Here is a 12,965-nt window from a genome sequence, read left to right as displayed (position 1 = left end):
CTGGTGAACGATTGGTAACTTGAAATTCAGTAATTTGGAGATTGAACAAACAGCCCCCCCCCCCCCCCCCCCCCCCCACCCCCGCCATAATCCAACCCAAGCTTTGGGTCCGCTACATGGATAACACCTTTGTCATCACAAAACCAAACAATTTAGAGGAAACCTACAACATCATCAACAACGTCCTTACTGGCATGAATTTCACAAGAGAAGAAGAACAACAGGCTCCCCTTCCTAGCTGTCACAGTGGAACAGTTAATGAGGAACTTCAGACCAGCATCTAGAGGAAAGCAACACAGACAGACCAAATTCTTAACTACAGAAGCAATCATCCCAACACCCACAACCCACTTTACAGCACCCAGGAATTACAAATAGCAGAAGAAAATATCTATACAGTATTCAAGAACAATAAACACAGTCTGCTGATTCTTAAACAACAAACCCAAACAAGTAGACAACATGTCCAGAAATTTAGCCACACTATCATACATCAAAGGACATTTCAGAGGTGACTACCAGACTACTCTGACCCCTTGGCATCATTGTAGCCCACAAATCTACCAACACACAAACAGCTACTAATGAACCTAAAAAGGACCCTTTACCAACAGCCAGCAAAATGAATGTCATTTACAAAATACCCTACAAGGACTGTAACAAACACTACCTCAGACAGAAAACTAGCCACCATGATACACGATCACTAACTAGTCACCAAAAGACATGATCCACTATCACTAGTATCCTTACATACAGACGAAGGAGGACACCACTTTGATTGGGACAATACATCCATCCTAGGAGAGGCTAAACAGAGACATGCACAGAAATTCATAGATGAGTGGCATTCAAACCAGAACTCTATCAATAAACACATGGATCTGGACCCCATTTGCCAACCTCAGAAAATGAACCAGAAATGATATCACCTACCGTAACAAACCAAGACACAAATAGAAAGTGGGACATAACACCAGCGCTTCACCGGAGGCCCACTGATGATGTCATCGAGCATGGTGATGAACCATCTGAAAACAAATCTTCCAGTTCAGTGAGCAAACATACAAGATATATTGGCACTGGAGACTGTTCAAAGAGATTCACTAGACTAATCCCTGCTGAAGGTTGAAGGGATTGATTTATCAAAAATGGCTGAACAGTTTAAGCATGTATTCATTGGCATTTTGAAGATTGACAGATGATCATATTGAAAAATTCAAGATTCTGAGGGAGCTTGACAGGGTAAACATTAAGATGATAATCCCCCGCCACCATCAGTGGAAATAAGTAGACACTTAAAACTCAATTGTGAAAGAATTTCATCTCCCAGAGAGTAGTGATTGTCTGGAATTCTCGACATCCGGAGGTTGGATTACTGAAAAATAATGAAAGAGGAAATAAACAGATTTTTGAAATATCGAAGAGTTTAGGACTGCCAGGAGGAAGTTGTATAGAATGGGGCAGGCTTGCAGGGCTGGAGGTCCTGCTCCCATTTTAATATTAATGTTCTTAAGAGAATAATAATCCTTGACCTTGTCCCACAGCCCAGCGTAGAACTACACTCACCCTATGAGCTCCTGTGCTTTGCAACCTTTAGCTCCACACTTTTGAGTGTAATATTCAAAATTTCAGTTGTCAGGTTGAATGTCAACAGGAATCGGTGACTGTCCTGAAAAGGTTTATCCATTTTCTACCCATTTGATCACAGACCAACAGAGATCAAAAGTTCTCTCATGAAGCAATGAAATATATTTTCCCAATACTCAGGGACATTAAGTCGTTTCTTCATTTCTGGGATAAGCAATATCCGATTAGCATGGAGCTATCCTTTTTTCAAAACTTGTGAACGTGCATTTTTACTTAAAAGCCTTCAGTATTAAATATAAAACAGTTTTCCCCAAGTTTTCTCTGCAGAAAAATGATCAGATAATCCAGGCATATGATATTGGGCTTCACATGATCTAGTGGCTGTCAAGAACCTGTCTCCACGTTTCTTCCACTGAGGCAGAATTTAAGGAAAAAGTAAGTAAGAAAGAGATGGCATTCAACATTTGATCTTTCTAGATTGTGCAACGGAATTTCCATTCTGAACATTGTGGTTCCCGCTAATGAGAATTGTGGTAAAAATGTATCTGCAAAAGGATAGTCTTTAAGTACAGTCAATGTTGTTACATAGTTAATTTGATATTCAATTTAAGTATGATGAGATTCCACAAGCAGCAATAAAAATCAATCACTGGCTAATTTGTTTTGGTTAATGAGATAGAGACAGAATATTTATAGAAATTTCTGTTCTTTGAATAGTATCATAAGAACCATTACATACATTGATCAGGCAGAGTGGATACCATTCTGAGGGTAAGTACTTATCACAGTGAATCATTGCCTTAGTAATGTACTGAGTGTCAGTTTAAATTATGTGCTCTGTTCTTGATGTAATTTGAATTAACAAATGAGCAACTACATTTAGGCAGCACAGGCCCGCAGAGTTGACCATCCATGACTGCATGTTTATTCCAAGCATCAGTATTTCACTAATTCTGATTTGACCAGGCTAATTGAGAATCATGTAGCTCTTTCTAATCTCTAAATTGTTGCTGTCGCTTTCTGCCTTTGATTGTGATCTACAGTACCCAAGCTAAAGTGGAAATTTGACTTTGAGATGGACACTGACAGTGCCCAGTGGTGATGATCAATCTTCTGGTTGTGTTGTTATCTGCGTTGCAAATGAAATTGCACCATTTGAATTTTCACCAGCTACCTTGACTAACAGTGAATATGGAGAAATGTTTGCAGTTTCTATGCTTTGTTTAGCAGTGCCCATGTTTTAGGTACATATAAAATTATTGTGAGGAAACAGATCTGATAAATTTCTGTTTTGGCAGGGGTTCTTATTTCCTATGCAGGCCCTTACTCAATTTTCCTTACTCTGACAGATTCACTGCACCCATTTGGAAATAGTTTGCTACTTGTTCAAAACCTCTCACAGGTGACTGTCTCGTGTTGAAATCTTTGATTGTAACGGGGCACAACAACTGCATTATCCACATCAGTACAGGACTGCTGGCAGAGATGTGGTCTAGGGCCCAATCCATTGAAATCATCGAATAGCACTGCTACCAAGAAACATCTCTGACTTACCACAGATCTAATGTAGAATCTTTAACACTTGTAGTTCTCCAGTTAGATCTACATTCCTGAGTTTAAATATCCAGTTAGCCTTGAGAATACACCAAGAATATCAATGTCTTGTAGCAGCCATGCAGCATTTATGTTAACCATATCACCTTGACAAATACCTCAGTCAGAAGGCAGTGCAATTGGTGCTAAATATGAGACAATAGATAGATATAAAAATGCAATATTTGATGCCGAGACCCATGTTAATACGAAACAACAGAAATGGTCTGTCTCACTGTAAAAGAAATAGGCATACTTCCAGACAATTGCCTAACATCTAAATTTCTCCAGTGTGTCACATCAAACCTAACTGTGGATTTGGATCTGGAATTACACCAGTAGAGACAAAGAAAGGAGCCATTATTTCTCAGTATATAAATTAAGTATTACAAATAGCATGTGACAGTCAGATACTAATAACTCTTTTCTGATATTGAATGTATCTTTTCATATGCTTACTTGTGCAGTTTCAGTCAGTCATTTTCCACAGTAAGTCTAAGCAAACATCAATGGACATTATACTATGTGTCTTTTGTCTGACATTCATGATAAATACTCAAATCCAAAGCAGATGAAAAATAAATCTGCACGTTTGGTGTTGCACCATCTAGTGTTGGATGTTTGCGAGTCCCCCTTACCAGAATAGCACTCACTCAGTTTAATTTTATGTAATTGAATATACGTTAATAACATGATATTGGACAGTCTGGAGATATTTATTTTGTGCTTTCATCTTCTCTATCTCATGAAAACCATAAATCTTTTGTTTCCTTAACGAGAGAATGAACGGGCTTTTGCATGATGCCACGTTGAGGCTAATCTGCTACTAAATAAATTATGGAATATATTAGTGAAAAGTATGAACATAAACAACTCAAATTTGCAGTGTTGCGAATAGAGCATTGATAAAATGATACTTTCACTTATTTTCAATACTTACCTGGCCACACACTGCATTGGTAATCAAATTTTTAAAAGTGTACAGAATAAAAAATTCAAGTCTCAACAGAAGTCTTAACTAAGTTGAAAGCCTGAGACACTGGAAGAACTATGGTCCAATTAATAACACAAGACAGGAACAGATTGCAGTTGCTAAGTTCTATTCAGTTCCAACACATCTGCAGGAAATCAATGGACAATGCCAATGGAGGTTCAACTGGTATTTTATAATTTAACCAGTGTTCAGCCTGACATCACACTGCTCTGATTTACTCTCATATTGATCTTGCTTACGTTAAGAGAGATCTGTATGCAAGACGACCAGAGCCCCAAAGTATTTATAAATATTCTTTTACAGTTAATTCAAGCATGTGCTTTTTTAAAAAAAATAAAGACAGCTGCAAAGAAATAGGAGTGTAAATTTAACAACTGTCCACAAACTACTATAGCAAAGGTGGTCACAGTTATCGCATCAGGGTGACTTAAAACAGGGAAAGGCTTGACAAGCAGGGAAAACAAATGGGCTGAGTATCTTTCCCTTTTGCCACCTTTTCCAGGTACATCTGTATTACCCTCCAGGAATATAGAAGTAAAAATAAGTATTTAAAACTGACTGCCACACTAATAGTGTGTGTTATTGGTTAGACCTCCTAGTCCATTGATTAGAGTGCTGTGAAAGTCAGTTTTGAGGACAGCCATTTAAAAGATAAATCACAGACTTGTTATAGCACAGAAGGATTTGGCCCACTGTACTGGTTCTATTCCTTAATGCCTATCTCTTGCATTTTTTCCATATCTCTGCATAGCCCTCTCCTGCAGGTGGAACCAAGGTGAAAAACTCACTCTGAGCTGCCAGATAGGTCAAAAAGCATCAAGACAAATATAATTTAAAATTAACTTACAAAACCGAGAATCTCAAGATTGACTGCTCAACATCAACACAACAGTGCCATCTACTAATGTGTGCATTGCATTACTGTTTCTTATCATGTTTAATTATTTAAAAACATACCCTTTACTAATTCACAAAACCCAATTAAATTGGCCCTTTTTAAAACAAGGAGAAAGTGAGGACTGCAGATGTTGGAGATCAGAGTCAAAAAGTGTGGAGCTGGAAAAGCACAGCAGGTCAGGCTGCATCTAAAGAGGAGAATCGCTTTTCGGGCTCAAGCCCTTCATCAGGAATGTGGTGGGAGGGGAAAAAAGAAGAGATAAATTTTGGGGGGGGGGGGGGGGGGGGAGAGCGGTAGGACTGGGAGGAAGGTAGATTTTTCAAACAAGTTCATTTGAGTGTGGAGGAAAGGAATCCAAATGGGAAGGGATCTTCTGAAATTAAGCTTGTTTTGACCAATTGAGGAGGTGAGCAAATAACCAAGGGAATCCTATTCACTCCTTCTCACTTCACAGCTTACTGATTTTTGTAATGTATCTGGCACTTCTAAAAATTTGGGGAATTTCAGCAAGGTCTGGGGCTCAACATGTAGTGTAATGCAACTTAAGATTTCACTTTTAAAACTTATTTTTCAATAAGTTGGGATGACTTCCCATCAAATTATTACATACTTCTGATTGTTTCAGATAATGGTGGTGATGCCTCATTCAAAAAGTCCAAGATGTTTTGGCAACATGCCTTTTAATGTGCATTTGTAGTCTGGACCTTTGAATTTAATTATGTTTAAAGCTGAGAGTTGTGGTAGACTAAGTTGGAATTTCTTCTGCTTTACAGCAAAAGAACAAGGTGAAATGTTTCACTCCCTGTGATGGTCACTGTGCTGATATTCACACTTCAGAAAACCCAATATGAAATTGGCAGACTTCCTTTCCAGAAGGACATTTGTGAATAAGAGGGGTACTTACAACATACTAAAATGAAGTAAAACAAAACTGCAGATGCTGGAAATCTGAAACAAAAACATAAATTGCTGGAGAAACTCGGCAGAACAGGTAGCATCTGTGAAGAGAAAGCAGAATTAACACTACCTATAGTAGCTTTGTCGTATCAGAGACTAGCTTTATATTTCAGATCTATTAACTGCATTTGAATTCCATCAACCACTGCTATGGGATTTGCATCCCAGAAAAGTGAATCTGGGCCCTGAGTTACTAGTCCACTGACATTGTCACAATGCCCATGTCAAAATACTCCTGGAAAGTGCCTTGGGACATATTATGTTTTTCATAATACAAGTATAAATAGAAGTTGTTGATAATTTTGATCTTACTTTTTAATTGGCTCTAATTGACTGCTAGTGTCTGCTACCCTTAAGTAAATTCCAGCAGCGCAACAGGGCACACATAATATCATGATATAGGAACTCCTGTGCAATTTTGCTCTCAATAACATCAGTTGACGGCTGGTTGTCAATCTTTTGTAGTAATAGAAGACTGACCGACCAGATAAAATTATGTTAGCTGGGCCAAACTCATTACAGAAACTCCACACCGTAATTTGTTAGCATCAGTCAGAATATATTAGTCTCATTCTGACATACTGAAGCAATAGATTTAGATTTATACAACTGGCAGTAAATTATGGCACTACGTGTCAGATTTTGCAATGATCCCCACATGGATGAAAAATAATGCACAAAATTGTCTAAAGTCCATTGTTATCCTTTGGTTGCAATTCACAATTATTGAAGCATATTCAGATGTCGCCAGAATAATAATGGGGAGGCCTGGAGGGAAGGAGGAAAGAGTTATTTGATTTTCTTCCTTCCTGACAGTGACAAGGAGATGACTATACTTATGCCTTTCTCATTTATTTCCATGGCAGCAGGTGGCCTTCATTGATTCAGAAGGTCAATTCATTGATCCATTACCTTGTTCATTGATATTATGCCACATAGTCCTGTAAAACAGGTTTCCCTAAAGCACTGCTTATGCTTGCAAGTGTTATACAGCCTTGAAAAAAAAAATTGAGCCTTGAACTTCTAACCAGCAGATCAAAATGTAGTGGTCACCATAATCACCGAATCCATTTATTTGAATGGTCAGTTACAAATGAATGAATTCAACATTTTTATGACTAACTGTCAATAACCATTCTATGGTTTAGTTGCATCAAGTCAGTAATTTTGCTATGTTATTGATTAAGAAATGAAAATCAATGTTGTTCAATAGAAATTGCTAACTAGTCATAGCAGTCAGCAGTAAAGTTAGATCACATGGCATCTGAAGGAAATAGCTAATTGATATAAAATTGGCTTGAAGGTAGGAGACAGAGGATGGTAGCAAAGGGTTACTTTTCAGACTGGAGGCCAGTGATCAGTGGCTTGCTGTCAGAATTGGTGTTGGGTCCACTGTTTTTCATCATTTATATAAATGATTTAGATGTGAACATAGGAGGTAAAATAAATTTACAGATGATGCCAAAACAGGTGGTGTAGTGGACAGTGAAGGAGGTTATCTCAGAGCACAAAAGAGACCTTGAACAGATGAGCCAATAGGCTGAAGAGTGGCAGATTGAGTTTAAATTTAGATGAATGTGAGGTGTTATATTTTACTAACATAAACCAGGGCAGGACTTATACAGTAATGGCAGGGTCTTGAGCACTGTTGCCTAACAAAAAGACCTAGGGGTGCATGTTCATAGTTACTTGAAAGTGGAATCACAGGTAGACAGGGTGGTGAAGGCAGCCTTGGGCACACTTGCCTTCATTGTTCAGAATATTGAGTATAGGAGTTAGGATGTCATATTGCAACCGTGCAGGACATTGGTGATACCACTTTTAGAATACTGCATACAATTCTGGTCAGGCTTTTATAGCGAGGATGTTGTTAAACTTGAAAAGGGTACAGAAAAGATTTATAAGAATGTTATTGGGACTTGAGGGTTTGAATTATAGGGAGAGGCTAAAAAGGCTGAGGCTATTTTCCCTGGAGCGTCAGAACTGGAAGGATAGTCTTATACAGGTTACTAAAATCATTAGCAGCATGGATGGAGTGAATAGACAAGGTCTCTTTATGAGAGTGGAGAGTCAAAAATAAGAAGGCATAGGTTTAAGGTGACAGGGGGAAGATTTTAAAAGGACCTGAAGGGTAACCTTTTCACGCAGAGAGTGGTGCAAATATGGAATGAGCTATGGGAGGAAGTAGTGGAGGTGTGTTCAGTTACAGCATTTAAAAGCATTTGGATGGAAAAGGTTTAGAGGGATATGGACCAAATGCTGGCAGACTGGTTCAGATTGGGATGCCTGGTGAGCGTAGCCAAGTTAGATGTACTATATGACTCAATTGCTCTAGTCACAGTTGTGCTATAACAATATACTTTCAGTCACTTTAATTTTTGTAGAAATTCTCAGACACAATATAGGTAAACTATTTTCCACGTGTATTTCTTTAATAACCTTTCACTATTTGGTGCAAAACTTTGCATCTCTGTGTCACGACCATTTGAAATCGTGGCATATATCTATCAGACACAATGCATCTTAGTGCACCTTCAGATTCAAACAACTCGTTCTTTTCCATTTAAAAAAGTAAGTTTAGGTCTGTGTGGCCTTTGCCTTGAGGAGCTGTTCCTTATTGGATAGGCTTGTTCTGGTGGGCCAGAATAGTGATTCTTATTGGTCAAGCTGGCCATGACGACAATTCACCTCCACAATCAGCTGCTGGTATTGAGTTCTGACATAAGTTATGTGTTCAAACGGCATGTAATAATAAACAATGAGGAAGTAATGCACTCTAGTTTACTAATAAACTGAAGAGGTTAAAGTCCACACACACCTATCGAAGGGAAGCGGAGTTAAATTCGCAACTTTAACAATAGTGTCTATCATTCGTTAGAGTCGAGAGTGTGGTACCGGAAAGCACAGCAGGTTCAGGCAGCATCAGAGGTGCAGGAGAATCAACGTTTCGGCCAAAAGTCCTTCATCACGACCTGCCTGATCTGCTGTGCTTTTCCAGCAACACACAACTCTGATATCCAGCATCTGCAGCCCTCACTTTCACCTGTCATGCATTAGTTTACTCGTCACTTTGTGCGCATCTAGATTTCCAATTTGTTGTATTGAGCTTGTCGTTGATGAATTTTATAGGATTGCTTTCGTCCACATCAACTTTTAACCAATGAACTTCAAGAAAGCCCAGAGTTGAATGACATAAGTGAGGCTACAAAGACACCTTGGCGATGCCCCAGATCACCATTCGGTCGGTTTTGTTTTGGTGTTCCTACATCGCATTCGCTTGAGTTAGAGACGAACCGCGGGGAGTCCTCTCTGATGTTAGGAGGGAATGCCATTGGGCAGAATAGAGCAGGTTTCTGAACGGATAATTTCCCCATTATACTCATTCTACGAGATGAGTTTAAAATAACACTGGATGCAGACTCAATGGAAGTGTATTTAATGTAAAACCTGAACTTTAAGAGAAAAACTGGCCCCGCCTTGGAAAAACATCCAAAACTGGTTCTTACAGGTTTTAAAAATGTTGCTGTACAACCTTGCCTTTTAACTCGCGAGAGAAAAAAAACACAACAAATTTGCAGCTATAAACCCTTGTTATAATGCATTTAGAAAACCTAAACTGAATTGGTTGAGTACGATTTAGAATAAAGATAACGTCTTGAATTAAAATAGTCTGTCATTAATTGACTCACTATCACTCCCTTTTGCCTCCACAGTGCAGGGTCTGTTTACTCTCCAACGTGCCAGCTTCAGACTTCCAAACTGTGCTTTTGGTCAGAAAGATTCGGGGAATCTTCATTTTCCATGGTTACCGAATTCCCCAAATACTGGTTGACTTAAACTTCGAAAACGTACAGCATTACACTCGTCTCTCGATATTTGCGTCTGTTTGGGAGGAAAGCAGGTGTAAACTTTGCTCCTTGGAACTAGGAGGAGCAGTGCCACTCCCAACGATTAAGGACGGGGCTCATCAAACTGATTCATTTCTGTTGACACCTCCTTCAGTGACTCCAGAATCCTCAAACTCTCCCAAATGCAACTCGTCAAAACACGTCAAAGCTAGAAACTTTCAAAGCTGGGTGTAGTGATATTGGGTAATGCTCTATTGATGTTTCCCTAATTTGGCATCATATTTCTGAAGAGTTTTCGGCAACATTAAAAGAACAATAGGTGAATTATGCGAAGCCATATAATTTGCAGGTATTGAGCTCAGTTTAGCAAGAATAACAAAAACCACTCCCCAATTCTGAAGGAACCTGTATACCTCGGGCCAACTAAACAAGCTGTTGTCACAAAATGAAACATTTCATCTCAGACTGCCGCTGGTAAGAGTGAAACCACCCAACCTGTGGAGCAATGAATCGTGAATGTTGTAGCTACCAGACTGGGCTTTGTGGCAATGTGGTGAGAGAACCAGCACCAGGTATTTTTATTTAATTTATTAAACAATTACAAAACAGTTTACAAAAAAAAACAGTTAACATTTATGGCTGTATACAGCAGCAATTATACAAGGGAGAGGAGCAGCAAAGCCAGGCCCCAAACCCTACAGGTCAACCAGTTTACAGGGAGATGAGGACAAACCTCAAATCCCAGTTTCACATATGACAAGACAGCGACAATGACATTTGTACATAAAAAGCCAATCCAGTTACATAAAAAACAGTGCCTACAATACAGACCCAGCAAGCCCCTGTCCCTCCCACCTTCCGACCACTCTAAGGCAGCCCGCCCATATGCACCTTCTGGCTCTCAGTCCATCCCATGCCCCTTCCAGTTCTCGGTCTGCCCTGACGCACCTTTCGACCACCTCTAGGACAGCCCCCCTAGTACCCACCTGGGGTGACAGTGGTCAGGACAGCCTACCTGCCTTCCGGCAAGCACCAGGTATTACCTTTCCTGACCTTGTTCTCCCCAATGTGTGTTATGGCTGTGTCTGCATGACGTCATTACTAGGAATAACAATCACACTGTCCTTCAGCCAAAAAAGTCTCATTCTCACACATCTTTTATATCCTGTGGTTAATCCACTGTGCAGAGTGGGATAGAATTTTTTAAATCACCAGGAATTCAAAACTGGGCATTTATAAGACATTGTGTGTCATTGGGAACAGTGCAGTTGAAAACCACCACAATATGTAAACTGATTAAAAACCAAAAGAACTGAGGATGCTGGAAAACAGAAACAAAATCAGAAATTGCTAGAAGAGCTCAGCAGGTCTGGCAGCATCTGTGGAGGGAAATCAGAATTAACCAGGTTCTGAGGAAAGGTCACTGGATCTGAAACTTTGATTTTGCTCCAAAGATGCTGCCAGACCTACAGAGCTTTACCAGCAATTTCTGGTTTTGTTGTAATCTGTAAGCTGATGGCCCTTTATATAAACTTCACATTTCTATGCACCCTCAAGCCAGATGACAGCCAACTAATTGTTTTGTTATGGATTGTATTTCTGTTAATCCTCATCATTAAAATATAAAATTCAAATTTTTCTGGATTTGGTTCTTTGCTCCAAGTTGTAACAAGTATCACATTCTCCTTTTGCTTTCCCTCCCTATCAAAATACCATTTGAACATATTCACATGACACACTCTGTGAGTTTTCCTTCTTTCTGATATTGTTGTCAAATAATTCACCTCATTCAATTTTCCTTTTGAGTTGGTAAGGCTCACTAAATTTTGTTGGTAGAAATACTACCACTTTACCTCCTCTAGCAAAACTATGATTTTTTGATTTCTTGCCTGTTTCCTGTTTCATCATATGCTGTGCTACTTTCAAATGCTGACTAGCCAACTCACCCACTCTATTTAATCTTTCCTAAAATTTGACACATAATCTAAATATGTGCTCTCTGAATTCTGACTTACCAATTTTTCCTTAATTAATTTCAGTCGTCCTGTCACCTCAAGCCCCAAAACTAATTCAAATGAACTGAATTTAGTTGATTAGTTTGCATTATTCCTAATTGCAAAAAGTACAAATGGAATTCCTTTATTTCAATCCTTTAGATAGTCCTGAGTATAAGCCTTCAACATGGTCTTTAAAGTTTGATGCCACTGTTCTAAAGCTCCTTGTAATTTAGGATAGAACACCATAGATTTGGATTGCTTTGTTCCTAAGATATCCATTATTTCCTTGGATAATTTTGATTTAAAATTTGATCATTTATTTGATTGTATTTCTGTGGGTAGTCCATATCTAGAAAGCAAATTTTGAGTAACTCTTCTATAGTCCTTTTAGCTATGATATTGTGTAATGGAATGTCCTCAGAAATCCTAGTAGACACATCCATTATGGTTTCCAAATACTGATTCCTACTTTTTGTTTTAGGGAGGGGTCCTATGTAATTAATTATGACTCTTGTAAAAAGTTCCCCAAATGCTGGAATAGATATTAATGGTGCTGGTTTATCACTGCCTGAAGTTTTCCAATTACTGAACATGTCTGGCAAAATTCGACCACTTCTCAATGCAGTCCAGGCCAATAAAAATGTTTTTGTATTTTGGTGTGAGTTTTCCTCATACCTAAATGATCTACTACTGGTAATTCATGTGCTACCTGCATCACCTCCTGTCTATAACCCACCGGTTATACAACTTGATGAACTTCTGTCCTTTTTTCATCTTCTTGAAGATGTAATGGAATCCATTTCCTCATCAAGACTTCATTTTTAAGACAGTAATATTCTGGGATATGCTCAAATTCTTCTTTCGTATATGCTTTTTTGATAAAACTCTTTAGTTTTTCATCTTTTTGTTGCAATTCAACTAAGCTGTCTAACTAAAAATATCCATTTTGTCCTCCATCTGTTCTTGTTTTTCTCAACCATTTGATCAAACATGGTCTCTGATAATTGAACTTGAACTCCCTTATTTTTATTCTTCGATTTGTCCTCCTGTTTCAACCTGTGGCTTTGTGACCATGTTACCTCACAGTC

General features: G+C 38.7%; 1 protein-coding gene across 1 annotated transcript in view; it reads right to left on the bottom strand.

Moving 5' to 3' along the window:
• The window catches only part of LOC140481372 (uncharacterized), a 48,821-nt gene extending 42,798 nt beyond the window's left edge, over positions 1-6,023 (bottom strand). Inside the window, exon 1 of the mRNA XM_072577460.1 lies at positions 5,980-6,023. Within this exon, the coding sequence (XP_072433561.1) occupies positions 5,980-5,984 (5 nt within the window). The 5' untranslated portion in view covers positions 5,985-6,023. The remainder of the gene's footprint in view (positions 1-5,979) is intronic.
• Positions 6,024-12,965: the final 6,942 nt, after the last annotated feature.

The sequence above is a fragment of the Chiloscyllium punctatum genome, chromosome 9 (assembly GCF_047496795.1).
Source record: "Chiloscyllium punctatum isolate Juve2018m chromosome 9, sChiPun1.3, whole genome shotgun sequence".
Classification (NCBI taxonomy): Eukaryota; Metazoa; Chordata; class Chondrichthyes; order Orectolobiformes; family Hemiscylliidae; genus Chiloscyllium; species Chiloscyllium punctatum.
This window is presented reverse-complemented; position numbering and strand designations above follow the sequence as displayed.